This window comes from Suncus etruscus, chromosome X (assembly GCF_024139225.1).
Source record: "Suncus etruscus isolate mSunEtr1 chromosome X, mSunEtr1.pri.cur, whole genome shotgun sequence".
NCBI classification, from domain to species: Eukaryota; Metazoa; Chordata; class Mammalia; order Eulipotyphla; family Soricidae; genus Suncus; species Suncus etruscus.
This window is the reverse complement of record NC_064868.1, coordinates 1,847,037-1,863,649: the sequence shown is the minus strand read 5'-3', so window position 1 is coordinate 1,863,649 and position 16,613 is coordinate 1,847,037. Positions and strand designations below refer to the sequence as shown.

At 37.4% G+C, this 16,613-nt stretch overlaps 1 protein-coding gene across 1 annotated transcript; it reads left to right on the top strand.

Annotated features, from left to right (window-relative positions):
- Positions 1–225: 225 nt before the first annotated feature.
- On the top strand, positions 226–2,977 carry LOC125999347 (serine/threonine-protein kinase RIO3-like). Its single transcript, XM_049767422.1, has one exon. It carries the CDS (start codon positions 377–379, stop codon positions 1,931–1,933), a length of 1,557 nt encoding a protein of 518 aa, XP_049623379.1. The 5' UTR covers positions 226–376; the 3' UTR covers positions 1,934–2,977.
- The last annotated feature ends 13,636 nt before the right edge of the window (positions 2,978–16,613 follow it).

Below are 16,613 nucleotides of genomic sequence, written 5' to 3'. Positions count from 1 at the left end.
TACATTATATCATGTCATCTGCAAACAGTGAGAGCTTAACATCTTCATTTACTATGTGGATGCATTTGATATATTTTTCTTGCCTAATAGCTACGGCAAGAACTTCCAGTACTATGTTGAATAGGAATGGTAAGAGAGGGCAGCCTTGCCTTTTTACCAGATTTTCAACGAAAGGCTTTTAGCTTATTTCCATTAAGAATAATATTTGCGCCGGACACAGCCGGCGCCGCCGCCATCTGTCATCTCCAGCTCTGGCACCAGCAAAGCCTTCGTCCCCCGCCCCGTCCTGCCACCTCTCTCCTCGACGGAGGCCACTTCCCTGCACTGCCATTCCTCTGCCCTCTCTCCTCTTTGTCGTCGGCTTCCGTCTCCTCCCATGGATCTGGTCAAAGTGTCATCGCCTGAGCCCGGGCCAGCAGCGTCCTGGGGACCCGGCAAGTGTCCATGGGCTACCTCTCAAAGTACATCTTGTTCTTTAGCTGATGTAATGAGTGAACAATTGGCCAAAGAATTGCAATTAGAAGAAGAAACTGCTGCTTTCCCTGAAGTGGATGTTGCTGAAGGACCATTTATTACTGGAGAAAACAATGACACTTCCAGTGACCTAATGCTGGCTCAGATGCTACAGATGGAATTTGACAGAGAATATGATGCACAGCTTAGGCGTGAAGAAAAAAAATTCAATGGAGATAGCAAAGTCTCCATTTCCTTTGAAAATTATCGAAAAGTGCATCCTTATGAAGACAGTGATAGCTCTGAAGATGAGGTTGACTGGCAGGATACTCGCGATGATCCCTACAGAGCAGCAAAACCAGTTCCTACACCCAAAAAGGGTTTTATTGGAAAAGGAAAAGACATCACCACAAAACATGATGAAGTAGTATGTGGAAGAAAGAATACAGCCAGAATGGAAAATTTTGCACCAGGGTTTCAGGTAGGAGATGGAATTGGAATGGATTTAAAGCTGTCAAACCATGTTTTCAATGCTTTAAAACAACATGCCTACTCAGAAGAACGTCGAAGTGCCCGCCTCCATGAGAGAAAAGAACATTCTACTGCTGAAAAAGCAGTTGATCCTAAGACACGTTTGCTTTTATATAAAATGATCAATTCTGGAATGTTGGAAACAATCACCGGCTGTATTAGTACAGGAAAGGAATCTGTTGTCTTTCATGCATATGGAGGGAGCATGGAGGATGACAAGGAAGATAATAAAGTAATACCTACAGAATGTGCCATCAAGGTTTTTAAAACAACTCTTAATGAATTTAAGAATCGTGACAAATATATTAAAGATGACTTCAGGTTTAAAGATCGCTTCAGTAAACTAAATCCACGTAAGATCATCCGCATGTGGGCAGAAAAAGAAATGCACAATCTTACAAGAATGCAGAGAGCTGGAATTCCTTTTCCAACAGTGGTATTGCTCAAGAAACACATTTTAGTTATGTCTTTTATTGGCCATGATCAAGTTCCAGCCCCTAAATTAAAAGAAGTAAAGCTCAGTAGTGAAGAAATGACAGATGCCTACTATCAAACAGTTCATTTGATGCAGCAGTTATATAATGAGTGCACACTAGTACATGCTGACCTCAGTGAGTATAACATGCTGTGGCATGCAGGGAAGGTTTGGTTGATTGATGTCAGTCAGTCTGTAGAACCAACCCATCCTCATGGCCTGGAGTTCTTGTTTCGTGACTGTAGAAATGTCTCGCAGTTTTTCCAGAAAGGAGGAGTAAAGGAAGCCCTGAATGAACGGGAGCTCTTCAATGCAGTTTCAGGCCTAAACATCTCTGCAGATAATGAAGCTGATTTCTTGGCTGAGATTGAAGCTTTGGAGAAAATGAATGAAGATCATGTTCAGAAGAACGGGAGGAAAGCTGCTTCATTTCTGAAAGACGATGTTGGTCCACCATGTCTAGATAAAGAATAGTAACGATACCCATTGCTTTCAGTGTTTACACAGTGACGATTGTCAGCTGCCAATGGCAAATGAAGTTATAGGTGACTTGAAATACCAAACATGAAGAGTGTACAATGGTGCTTATATGCTTTTCCCCTTGTAACTCATAAGCCAGATGTGTGGGAATTTTAGCTCAGCACTGAGAGAATAAAATGTCACTACCTCTCATCTGACCAACAGGATATTCTTTAACAACAAGCATTCTAGCTGAAATAGAGGTGATTTTGTAGGATATATGGCCAAAACGTCTGCTGGAAATTTTTAAAACTTAGACAACGCTTTCAAATCTAGGAGGAAAAGAGAGATGTTTACAAGGGAGGTTTTTATTACAACCTTTTTGCTATTTCTCCTCCCTGTTTTGCCTTGCAGCTTCCCCAAATGTTTTATTGGTCTAAATAAAATTAACACATCTCAATTCTTTTTCCAGACCATGGACCATGATTCTAAAGAAAACTTATTCTTTCAGTAGATACTGTAAATTAAATTACGTGAGCTGGAGAGAAGACACAGGGTTTCGGTACTTGCCTTGCATATGGCTGACATTAGTTTGATTCCTGGCACCTCAAGGTCCCCTAACCACTGCCTGGAGTAGACAGCAGAATGCTTTTTATTGGCTCACAAGGACTATAAATGTTGCTTTCAGATTCATAATTAAGAAAGGGCATCATAGGTCTCTAAAAGGGATAAACATGTAAGAGCTGCTTAACTATCCAATTTTTACACTTTGACTTTCAGTTTTTCTTCACTTAGGTGAAATAATTGGAATGTAACTCGTGGTGAGGCTGTTCTGTTTTACAATGCAAATATAAATTATCCAGATAGACAGAAAATAAGATTTAACCATGTTTGATATATTTTAATGAAATCAGTGAAAAAAGTTGTTTACTTTTATTTACATTATTATAGTTACTGATTCAGAGATATGTAGCAAGCGATTTAAAGGTACTAAGTAGTCAAGTGATGAAAAACGTAAAAGCTAACTCAGGAACTAAATTTACCACCAGATTTGAACTATGCGGCTTCAGTTTAATCATTTTAAATATTGTATGGCACATTTTAAAGCTACATTCTACTGCAAGAGTGCACTGGTTCTGTTCTGACTGAAGGTTATAAATGGTAACATAATTCTCTTATAACTGTAGTCAGTTTGGAACCAGTAAAGACCCCAAATTTTCTGTCTGGTAATATAAAATAAAAATCTAAACATCTTTTGCACTTGAAAACTTCTCTTTAACATTATTTTAAGGCACCAAATTCTTTCTAATAATTTTTAATTTTGTTTTTGTTGTGTAACTGCATTTCAGAAAGGTGTGACTTTTGACTAGAGGCTTATTACATTTCTGAAATGTTTACTACTCGAAAATATGTAGGTGACTGGTGATTTTTAACTTTATGGATATTTGATATCTTAAAAACTATTAACCATTTAAAACATTTGTTTCATTTTCTGGCATTCTCTGATTAAAAATACAGTAAAACTTAAAAAAAAAGAATAATATTTGCATTTGCTTGTGGTAGATGGCCTTGACTATGTTGAGAAAAGTTCCTTCCATTCCCATTTTGATGACAGTCTTTATCAAGAATGGGTGTTGGATCTTATAAATACTCCCTCTGCATCAATCATATGATCCGTTCATATGGTTATTTTTTCTTTTGTTAATATAGTACTATTTAGATTGATTTATGTATCTTAAACCATCCTTAAATTCCTGGAATGAAATCTACTTGGTAGTGGTGTATGACCTTCTTGATGAGGTGTTGGATCCTATTGGCCATAATTTTGTTGAGGATCTTTGCACCTGTGTTCATCAGATATATTGGTCTGTAGTTCTTGTTTTTGCAGCATCTCTGTATGGTTTGGTTACCAGGGTAATGTTAACCTCATAAAAACATTTAGAATGGTTCCTGGTTCTTCAATTTCATGAAAGAGCCTGAAAAGAATTGGTAGTAGTTCCTCATGAAAATTTTGAAAGAATTAATTAGTAAATCCCTCTGGGTTCTGCTTTTGTTTTGGGAAAGACTTGATTAACACTTTAATTTCCTCAGTAGAGATGGGTCTGTTCAGATATGCTAGATCATTCTGGTTTAAGCGTGGAAGATTATAAGACTCCAAGAATTTATCCTTTTTTTTCTAGGTTCTCATGATTCATGGCATAGAGTTTCTCAAAGTAGTGTCTGATTACCCTTTGAATCTCTGCAGTATCTGTAGTGATGTCCACCTTTTCCTTTCTTATCTAGTTTATTAAGTTTCTCTCTCCTTTTCTTTGTGAGTTTTGCTACTGATATATAAATCTTGTTTATTTTTTTAAAGAACGAACTTTTACTTTTGTTGATCTTTGGGATTGTTATTTTGCATTTCCACCTCATTTATTTCTGCTCTAAGCTTTGTTATTTCCTTCTGCCTACATATTTTTGGTTCATTTTGTTGATCATTTTCTCATTTTTAAGTTCTGTCATTAAGATTTTTAGGTAGGCACCTTCTTCCTTCCTGATGTGTGCTTGAAATGATACACATTTTCCTCTTAGTACCACTTTTGCTGTGTCCCATAAATTCTGATAATTTGTGTCTTAATTGGCATTTATTTCCAGGAAGTTTTGATTTCTTCTTTGATTTCATCTCAACCCACTGGTTGTTAAGAACTGAGCTGTTTTATTTCCAGGTGTTAGTTTTCCTTCTGTTTCCCTTTATTCACTTCTAATTTTAGTGCACTGTTATCTGAAAATATAGTCTATACAATCTATATCCCCTTGATTTTTATGGAGGCATGTTTTATGTGACAGCATGTGGTCTGTCCTGAAGAATGACACATGTGCATTGCAGAATAGTGTGTATCCAGTTTTCTGGGGATGGAATGCCTGATATATATTTACTAGGCAATCTTCTTCCATTATTCCTTTCAAAGCTAGAATATCTAGTACATTCTTGTTGGATTTATGCCTGGTTGACCTATCAAAGGTGATATGGCAGTGTTGAGGGCTCCCATTATTATTGTGTTATCTTGATGTCTTCTTTCAGATTTGTCAACAATAATATTAAATATTTTGCTGGTCCCTCATTGGGTGCATATAGGTTTAGAAGTGTGATTTCTTCTGTTGGACATATCCCTTGATCATTACATAATGTCCAACTTTGTCCCTTATAACTTTTCTGAGTCTAAATTTTGTGTGATCTGTTTTTAATATGTTCATTCCAGCTTTATAATGGATTTGTTTGCTTGGACAAATTTCCTCCAAAAACTGATTTTGAGTCTATATTTGTTGCCATTATTTAGATATGTATCGTGAAGGCAGCAGAATGTTGGATTCAGCTTTCTGATTCATTTTGCCACTCTGTGTCTAATAACTGGTACATTTAGTACAATGAAGTTGAGAGAGATAACTGTCGTGTGATTTATTGTCATATTTGTGTAGTAGTTTGGTGTGTCTGTTGGTCTGTCTTGTCTTAAATTAGAATTTTTCATGTTTTTCTTTTAAGCTGTTTTTGATTCTCTAAAGTTTCTAAGCTGTTGTTTATCTGTGAAACTGTGCATATTTTTTTTGAACCTGAAAGTGCATCAGCTGGGTACAGTATTCTAGAAAAAGCATTCATTTTATTGAGTTTTGTCACTATATCCCACCACTTCCTTCTGGCCTTGAGGCATTCTTGTAAATAAAAATTCTACTGTAAATAATGTTCCTGACTGTTGATACTTCCTTGGAAATTTTTCTTGATTCTCTGATGCTTATGTTGTTTTTGTTGACTTCTATTTTTTTATTTTTTTAATATTTTTTATTTACACACCTTGGTTACAAACATGATTGTGGTTGGGTTTCAGTCAAATAAGATGACACCCCCATCACCAGTGCAACATTCCCATCACCAATGTCCCAAATATCCCTCCTCCCTTCCCCACCCCCATCTGTACTCTAGACAGGCTTTCTATTTCCCTCATATATTCTCATTGTTGGGATAGTTCGCAATGTAGTTATTTCTCTAACTAAACTTATCACTCTTTGTGGTGAGGTTCATGGGGTGCGCTGTAACGTCCAGCCCTGCTCTCTTTTGTCTCTGAAAATTGTTGATAAATGTCTTTCATTTTTTTTAAAACCCATAGACGAATGAGACCATTCTGTCTTTATCTCTCTCTGACATATTTCATTCAGCATAATAGATTCCATGTACATCCATGTGTACGAAAAATTCATGACTTCATCTCTCCTGATGGCTGCATAATATTTCATTGTGTATATGTACCACAGTTTCTTTAGCCATTCTTCTGTTGAAGGGCATCTTAGTTGTTTCCAGAGTCTTGCTATGGTAAGTAGTCCTGCAATAAATATAGGTGTAAAGAAGGGATTTTGTATTGTATTTTGGTTTTCCTAGGGTATATTCCTAGGAGTGGTGTAGCTAGATTTTATGGGAGCTCAATTTCCAGTTTTTGGAGAAATCTTCGTATTGCACTCCAAAAGGTTGAACTAGTCGGCATTCCCACCATCAGTGGATAAGAGTTCCTTTCTCACCGCATCCATGCCAACACTGCTTGTTCTCATTCTTTGTGATGTGTGCCTATCTCTGTGGTGTGAGGTGGTACCACATAGTTGTTTTGATTTACATCTCCCTGATGATTAGTGATGTGAAGCATTTTTTTATGTGCCTTTTGGCCATTTGTATTTCTTCTTTATCAAAGTTTCTACCCATTTCTTCTCCCCATTTTTTGATGGGATTAGATGTGTTTTTTTCTTGTAAAGTTCTGTCATGCCCTGTATATTTTGGATATTAACCCCTTATCTGATGGGTATTGGGTGAATAGTTTCTCCCAATTGATGAGTGGCTCTTGTATCCTGGGCACTATTTCCTTCGAGGTGCAGAAGCTTCTCAGCTTAATATATTCCCATCTGTTAATCTCTGCTTTCACTTGCTTGGAGAGTGCAGTTTCCTTCGTGAAGATGCCTTTAGTCTCAATGTCATGGAGTGTTTTATCTACGTGTTGTTCTATATACCTTATGGTTTCAGGTCTGATATCGAGATCTTGAATCCATTTGGATTTTCATAGCTGGGGGTCTAAGTTCCCTTTTTTGCAAGTGGCTAGCCAGTTGTGCCAACACCACTTTTTGAAGAGGCTTTCTTTGCTCCATTTAGGACTTATTGCTCCTTTATCAAAGATTAGGTGACTGTATGTCTGGGGAACATCCTATGAGTACTCAAGTCTATTCCACTGATCTGAGGGTCTGTCTTTATTCCAATACCATGCTGCTTTGATAACTATTGCTTTGTAATACAGTTTAAAGTTGGGCAAAGTAATGCCTCCCATATCCTTTTTCCCAATAATTGCTTCGGCTATTCGAGGGTGCTTATTGTTCCAAATAAATTTCAAAAGCGCCTGATCCCCTTCTTTGAAGAATGTCATAGGTATCTTTAGAGGGATCGCGTAAAATCTTTACAATGTTTTGGAGAGTATTGCCAATTTAATGATTTTAATCCTGCCAATTCATAAGCAGGGTATGTGTTTCCATTTCCGTGTGTCCTTTCTTATTTATTGGAGCAGGGTTTTATAGTTTTCTTTGTATAGGTCCTTCACATCTTTAGTCAAGTTGACTCCAAGATATTTGAGTTTGTGTGGCACTAATGTGAATGAGGTTGTTTTCTTAATATCCATTTCTTCCCTATTATTATTGGTGTATAGAAAGGCCCCTCCCATGTTTGAATAAAGAGTATGAAGCACATCTAAACAACCCCATCACTATTGGTGAAATTAAAATGGTAATCAAATGTCTGCCCCAAAACAAAAGTCCAGGCCCAGATGGATTCACTTTCAAACCTTTCAAGAGGAACTACTACCAATCCTGGCAAACTCTTTCATGAAATAGAAACAATGGGAACACTTTTAAATAGCTTTTATGAAGCCAACATCACCTTGATACCTAAACCAGACAGAGATGCTACCAAAAAAGAAAATTACAGACCAATATCCCTGATGAACACAGATGCAAAGCTCCTCAACAAAGTTCTGGCAAATAGGATTCAATGCCTCATCAAGAAGATCATTCATCATGATCAAAGACTTCTATTTTCATCTGTTCACATTATTTGAGAACTTTTTTCATTGATCATTTGATTTAAGGTTCTTTTCCAATCTCTTCTGTTGTATGAAGTTGTTATGCATCTTATCTTCCAGCACACTGATTCTATCCTCAGCTGCTGTTAATCTGTTGGAGAAGGTTTTTGTCGTGGTTTTCATTTCATCTACTGAATTTTTCAAACCTGTTATTTCAGTTTGGAATTTTCTGATTTCTCTCTTCATGTTCTTTTGATTCTTATTTGTGGTCCATTCAGCTCAATCTATGCTTTCTTTGTATTTTATGAATATGCTTCAGATTTCTGTTCATTAGACCTTCCATCTTCATTTTATTTCTTCATTTTTTTTGGTTCTTCAGCCACATTCGTTTGATGCTCAGGGGTTACTCCTGGATAAGCACTCAGAAATTGCCCCTGGCTTGGGGGGACCATATGGGACGCCGGGGAATTGAACTGCAGTCCTTCCTTGGCTAGCACTTGCAAGGCAGACAACTTACCTTTAGTGCCACCTCACCGGCCCCTCTATCTCCATTTTCTATGCATGGTTTTGGCCTGTGTTGTTTCCTCATTGTCAATCTTGGTGTGTGTGTGTGTTTAATGTGTTATGGTTGGGTTCATTGGCTAGAAGATGTGCGAGGCAGTGAGCTAATCAGAGTGGCTGAGCTCCTCTGGCACTGCCCTTTGTGGGCAGAGACAGCTTACCTTTGAATAAGTGCCCAAATGGGAAAAATCTGGGTGGGAGGTTCAATGTCCCGGACACAGCACAGCAGAGAATAGAGTTCACAAATTTTGCCATTTGCCCACACTTTCATACTTTCATGCTGAGATATATATTGAGGTTCTCTACACCTTTGGAACAAACCAGTACTCTCTCTTGAACACATTATTCTCTCTTTTTTCCTACTTCCTAAATGTGGCTGGAAAGAGCTCCCTCTGGCATCAATCCTCAACATTTCATACCATCTCCCAACATTGGACAACATTGGAGGTTGTTACCCTGGTAGCCTACCCCTCTCCTCACATGGTGAATATGCCCTGTAAGAAAGGCTGTTGGGCCCGAGTCCTCTAACCAGGTGATAAAGCCCTTTGTACTTAGCCAAAACCTATTGTTTTAAGAAAATCTCAAGTAAACTATTGTGTCAGAATTAATGATAATGGAGAAATTCAAATGTTTTTTCTTTCATATTCTTTGTGGAATTGGCAACTGTCACTAATTGAATCTTTTGTTGACTCTTTTTCTTTGTGTCCCAAGACAACTCCTTCCCAGTGTTCAGAACAATAGTATAACAGGTAGGGTGTTTGCCTTGCATATATCCAACATAGGTTTCATACTTGGCACGGATATGGTCTGATGTGGGATTTGTCTGTTTCTACCTCAATCTTTATGCATTGTTTCTCTTTGGATCTTTGAATATAGAGTCTTGGATAGGTGTAACAACCAAATGTTCCACCTTCCAGGTGTGTTTTTCCCTCAGATATAAAGCTTGATTTATAGTAATAAACTCTCTTTTCGTATTGTTTTCTGCAGCTCCAGGAAGTGACTTGGAATTTCTGCTGGCTGATAGGAGTGTATGTTAATGTGGAGAACTTTTCCATTACATCATGTGTGTGTGAATTATTTTACAAACTGTTCTTTGACTCATGACCCATGGCTCACCAGAGCTTCAGGGGTAGAACTTGAGTGATTAGTTCAATATAATGGCACCCAACATTGGGCATAGACACAGGACTCTGAGAGTAAAAGTCCCTTCTCTACCAAGCTATCAAGGCTACCTCTACTAAGCTATCCAGGCTCAATAGTAATGATGGCTTTTCTACAAGCATACATTACATCATTACATCCTCCTTTTCTCTTATAGGGTATGATATAGCTTGACACTGTCCATTAGCATTATCAATTGCTATAATTCTTATCAGACATTTTCAAGAGTCTATATCCTCTACTTGTCTCTCAACTGCATTTTGTAATCTACCTACAAAATCTCCATATGGCTCTGTTTCTCCCTGAATACTCTTAGCATAGCTACTGATATATTTGGCTTCCGAATCAACTTTTTTCCAAGACTCTAAAGTGAGATCCCCAATCATCCTTAAACAGCATGTTGTAATCTAGCCTGCTAACTCTCATCTCTATATTTTTCTTCCCCTACAAGTACTTTGTAATTCAATTGGATACCTGCAAACATCTTTCCAGAGTGAACTAATTTTTTAAGTCTATCCAGACCCAGATTATGGAAATACATTATCCATTATAAATATTGAGTTGAGTTGAGACAGACCTGCTTCTAAATCCTCTGAGTTCAATTTGCCTCATGATTCCAGGTACCAAGGTGTTAAAAGCAGTATTGGGCTAAAGGCCTAAATTCCATGCATACTTTCTTAAACCTATTGAGATTATGTATATTTAAATCTTCATAGGTTAAGGCTATTTTATCCTCTTGGTTGGGAAAATTTATTCCTAAGTTCGTCTCATTGCCAATTCCTTTAATAACTTGCCCTCTTGGTCAGATATTTTTTCCAGTGGTGTTCCTTTTTTATTAATCTGTATTTATGCCAATCGCTCTTATGACTAGTTGTTTTGGGGAAATAATGGATATGCCTATTCGCCCTGGAAGTCTGTAGGGAAGGCATAGGATCTGTACCACATTCCCTATACGTTTGTGGTGGAGGGAGTGTTGGTGCTTACAGATCTGCCCTTTGCCCCAGCTGATTGGGCTACATTAGTTTCTTGTATAAAAGCAGCGTTTTGGGATTTTTATTTGTATGATTCTCTACAGTTTCCAAAATAGGGCCTATCTGACCCATGCTAGCTGTTGGAACTATGATGTCTTCTGGCCCATCGCTAATAGGTGGCGGTGTAGGACCAGATCGACTGTGTGTCACGATGAGAAAATATTTTCAGTGAAGCCTTTTCTGACTCTCAGAAAAATCCAAAACCACCTCAGATACCTTCTGAGATAAATCAGAGTATTTGAAAAGTACACCAGACACTTTCTGTGATAAATCAAAATTTTATGCCTGCATTTTCTTTATCTCATAAGTCTTATACTTTAACATATCAAAAAAAACCCTCATACAAATTCCCATCAAACAGATTATAATATCTGTATATTCCATGTTCCTAGTCCCATCTCCAATGAGAGACATCTCCAAACTAATGAGAGACAAATCCACAAATCCATAATGGTAAAACTCAATCAGAAAGCCATGAAATCATCTGACCAAGGTCTGGTTTTGTCCCCATCCTGGGTGCCATTATATTGAACTAATTCCTCAGGTTCCATCCATGTAAAACTGGAGAGCCGCGGGTCATGAGTCAGAGAATAGTCTGCATGTGATGAGGAAAGGTTTTGGAAGAGATCTCCTTGATACCATATACTTCTATCAGCCAGCTGAAAATCCAAGCTGCTTCTTGGAGCTCCAGAAAACAAAAGGAAAGAGTGTTTATTTCTATCCAATCAAGCCTTTTATCTGAGGAAAAATTTCACACCTGGAAGATGGAGTATTCTGTTTTCAAGCCTATACAAGGCTCTACATTCAAAGATCCAAAGAGAAACAATGCATAAAGATTGAGGTAGAAACAGACAAATCCCATATTCCCAATCCCCTGAGCACCAAGAGTGACCCCTGAGTGCACTGCACATCCATCACTGGATGTGAGCCCCCCCAAAAAAGAAAAAGAAAACAATCTAGCATAAACTTTTTTCTTCTAGGGGGCATGTTTTCGTCTTTGTATATAAATCTTTATATCTAGAATTACAGTCCCTTGATCCCAAATAAATACATTTTGCCTTTCAGTGTGAATTCTGAATTTTGACGTGGGTACATACCAGTAATAAAATTTCAATAATACAAATTCTTATAATAAAATACAAATTTGTGGGATAAAAAGTACAGAAGAGTGACTATAATTTGTTATACAGTACTATATATTTGAAAGTTGCTGAGAACATCTTAAAAGTTCTTACCACAAGAAAAATAATGTGAGGCTGGAGCGATTGTATAGTGGACACTTGCCTTGCACAAGGCCATCCCAGGTTCCACCCCTGGCACCTAGTAGGAGCCAAGCCCAACCAGGAGTCATTTCTGAGCACCACTGGATGGGGCCCAAGAACAGATCAAAGAGAATGACAAAGAATTGTAAATATGGCCAGCAAGACTTATGATGATTCTTCTATAATACTATTATTTAATGGAAGGAAACAAACAAACAAAGAAAAACAAGCCCAATCAAACTGGAGTCACCTTGTCTGAGACACCAGAATATGATAATTGCAACTCTAGCTTTTCCCCAAGCTGAATTCCAAACTAAACAATCTAGAGTTAGATCAATTTTATAAAAAAAATTTTTTTTATTCAAAGAGAACAAATTTATTGCCTCTTATCATAATGAAAATGGTTTAGAAATACAATGCCATATTCCCCTTCCCAAAAATTTAATGGCAAAGTTTTATTTTACTGCTCATAAATCTTTTTTTTTCTTTTTTTTCCTTTTTTTTTTACATGGCCATATCTTTATTTCAATTTAAACAATTTTATTTATAACATTTTCATACAGAATTTAAAAAGCATAATGAAATTATAAATGCTTTAATGAATATAATATAGATATATACTTTGTGACAATGATTTTTACATAAAATATGGATAAAGGAACCAAGAGAGAATTTTGTGTATAATTAAAATTTAGTTATTTTTTTTTTTGTTTAGCCTATTTTCCATTTAGATCTATCTTTTGTGCAAGCAATAAGGATCATAATGTAAACTTTACAAAAACATATCTATAACTACATGCTTGAGAGCAGTTACAAAAACAGGTTCCATGGAAAGAAAGGTTAAGGAATCTGGTTAAGCCAGATTCTTTGTGCTGAGCTAAATTTATTTGCAGAGTTTTCTGTTGGTTCGGGGCTATGCAAACTTTTGTGGCTTGAATCAGGCAGGCGGTGGAAAATTCATTCAGAGTTCCTTTGATATGTGGGGTGCTCGGTCTCCCACATCTCCCCCTGTTTAGTATACAATATGGAAGGGACAGACGTGCCTCGGTGGACTGGCCACACTGGGTGAAGAGGTGTGGGGCTTCCAGTCACCGCATCTGCTACCCTTGAGTCAGTCGTTTCCAAAGCTTGGCAAGGCACGAGCGCACAAACTAAACAATCTAGAGTTAGATCAATTTTATAAAAATTTTATTAAAAAATTTTATAAATTTTTTATAAAAAAATTTTTTAAAAAACAGTCTGATTTTCCCTAGGATAGTGGCTCTGCCATAAATGATGGGGAAAAATCTTCCTTTTATTTGCTAATAACCTCTCCCCACCTTATTTCTGTTTTATAATATTTTATTTAGTGCAGTGCCCTGCAGCTTTTTAAAAAATTTCTTCTTAGACCAAGTTTTTTTTCAAGTTATTTTTTGCTTGAGAGATGGCACATTGTCCCTCTCATGAATCATTTTATGAAGTCAGGTCAGTGGTTCCTAGCCTTTACACACCTCCAGACCAACATCAGCATATGGATCTAGAGTTGGAAACCACAATCTCTAAACTTATGTGCATGAATTTTGTTTTTGGATAATGTTGTACTGATTAGAGCTGGAGACATAGCTCAAAGGACTGAGTGCAGGCTTTGCATGCAAGAAGCCCAAGTATAGGCCCAAGCTCCATATACCTCATACATGGTTTCCTGACCTTTTTAATTTATAAAAAGAAATTCCAGAGACCAGAGCGATAGTACAATTGGTAGGGCACTTGTTTTGCATGCTGCCATCTCAGATTCAATCCCTGGTTTCTCATTTCATCCCCTGACCACCACTAGAAATAATTCCTAAATGTAGAGCCAGAAGTAACTGCTAAGCATTGCTGTCTATGGTCATAAAACAAAGAAAAACAAAACGAAGAGGAAATTTCATGCTGTAGCAATAGTATAGTAGGTAGAGCATTAGCCTTGAACCAGCCAACCTGGGTTTAATCGTTGACACTAATCCTAGACACCACATATTCTTGAGCCTGCTGAGAGTAATCCCTGAGCATAGAGCTAGGAGAAAGCCCTGAGTATGGCTCAAAACACACAAACAAAAGAAACACTCAGTGGAGTAGTCTCAACGTTTTAGTTGGGTAACATCAATTCTTCTTGTCCCTCAAGTTTTGAGCTATTTTAGAAAATATGACAATTAAATCATGTCTACTTATTAAGGCCTTGAAATTCATAAAGTAGTAATGAAAAGCAAATGAAATTTCACTCCTTTTCCCACTGCTGTCTAGTAATACTGCCCTTGTGTTCATGTAAGAATTTGTATCACTGAAGAAAGTTCTTTGGAGAAAATTATGAGTTTTCCTGTTATATCAGAACATTTGTTTGTGAAAAAAACTTATATTTGCATAGTCTTTCAGAACTTACTGATCGGGCAACATCGTTGGTCTCAAAGGGCTGTGGTAGCTACTATGAACATAGCACTTCTGGGTTTAATCACTAGTATCCAATGGTTAACCAAGCATCTCCAGGTATATCCACCTAAACAATTTATTGACAGGATAGAGATTAGGATCATAGAGTATACACTTCCTTCACATGTAGGAGAGGACATAATCCCCAAATCCTCTAAAATTTTTTATTAGTTGCTTTCATCTACATTGACATGCAGTCCTCACTACTACACTAGAATTACATGAGAACATTTAGGCTCAATAAGTCTGATAGGAAAATGATTTATTGGTATAGGTAAGTAGGCAGGTAGAAAGAAATTTAAATCTAATTGACAGAAAATTAGGCTTGGGTCAGAGGGCTAGAGAACCACATCAAACTCCTACTCTCTTAAACATGGTATATTTTGAGAAACAGAATAATCATTTCTCCTTAAATTAAACAAATGGAGCCAAGCCAAGCCTGTCCCAAGGGCATGGAAACAGAATTTCAGGAAAAAGGCTTTAAACCTCCTTGAGGTACCTTATTGTATGTGAATCTTTCATAGTTTTTTCTTAAATGAATCAAATTTGAGCATACAATATGAGCATTATATACAGGGAGGTTCTTTTCCCTAAAACTTTATTAAGTGTTTATAATAAATCACCTTAATATATCTTACTTTGCTCAGTTTTTATCCAATTAGTGTAATATAAGCTAAGTCTGTGAATGGAACTAGCTGAACTTATTAAGAAAATTTACTTACCCATGAATTGACCTATTTTGAACACTCAGCCATATTTTCAAGGACAGATTAAGTGACAGATTCCAGTATGAATAAAGCTGACTCTTTTACCTTTTAAATTAAATCTATATGAGAAGTAAAAAACTTTTACAGCTATTGTTTGAAGTTACAACCCAAAGTGATATTCTGTTGAATACTTTCTGGGTATCTATGGTAACAATGCTTATCACCACATACTACCAACCAAAATACCACCTGCAACCATGTCTATTCTAAACCCTTAATTAAAAGGAAAAGCCCAGTCCAAATTGCCAGTTGGTAAATTTGTGAGAATGCTTTTAAAAATGTTCTTGGGGGAATCTATTTAGGTTTTGCTTCTGTGTTTGGTTCATAGAGCACACACACCCCCTTAGTACAACTTAAGTCTGATTCTCTCTTCCTGCCCACACCAGAACCACCCACACTGTTAAGTTTCTGGAGAAACAAAGGCTTCAGCATTTCCCTTTCTAAGGAGATAATCGTTAATGAGAGCTCCAGGGACCCAAAAAAAATAAATAGAAAAGAAAGAAAAGAAAAAGTACTCGTTTCAAACAGTCATCTATGAGCATGAGAATTTTAGGCTCGTTTTCTTTTGGAAACGTTTCTTTTGGAAACGACAGAGGGTAGAGAGGACCAAAACAAGAAAAAGGAGGTAAAGGGGCTGGATCAATAGCACAGCAGTAGGGTGTTTGCCTTGCACGTGGCTGACCCAGGAAGGACCTGGGTTTAATCCCCAAAGACCCATATGATCCCCCAAGCCAGGAGCGATTGAAGCACATAGCCAGGAGTAACACCTGAGCGTCACCGGATGTGATCCAAAAACCAAAAACAACAACAAAAAGGAGGTAAATATTGATGAGAACGGCTAGGAAAATAGCGAAGAAACTGGATGGGGGAAACAAAAAAATAATAAATCTTAGAACAAAAGGCAAGGGCAAGAGCAGATGTGATCCAAGGACAGTACAAAGTTTTCTCAGTGTTGAATGGAAGCAGAAGACTGATGATGCGGACTAACTCCGTTCTTCACCTTAACCAGTCACCCTTGAAAGTTGCAGTACTTGCTCATTCCTATTGTCTTTGGTTTGCTTTGTCTGATAGGAGATTCTCAAGGGTGATGCACACAGAGACCTGACAGGGGCATGTGTGGGGAAACTGGCTTATTTCTGTATTTTGCCACAACTATGAAAACACACTCTGGCTATCCTGCTATGACATGAAAGACAAGTTGGCCAGAGCCAGTGTAGTGCTCTCAAGCCAGTCTAGTTCATTGGAGATCACTTGGTGTTTAGTATGTAAAGCTACCTGAGCATGTCTAAGGTAGACACGAGCAAGCAAGGAGTAATCAAGCTGCCTTATTGATTCAGCAGCTAGCTAGAGGCACAGCAAGTGAACATTGCCTGAATAGGCAAAATAAATGT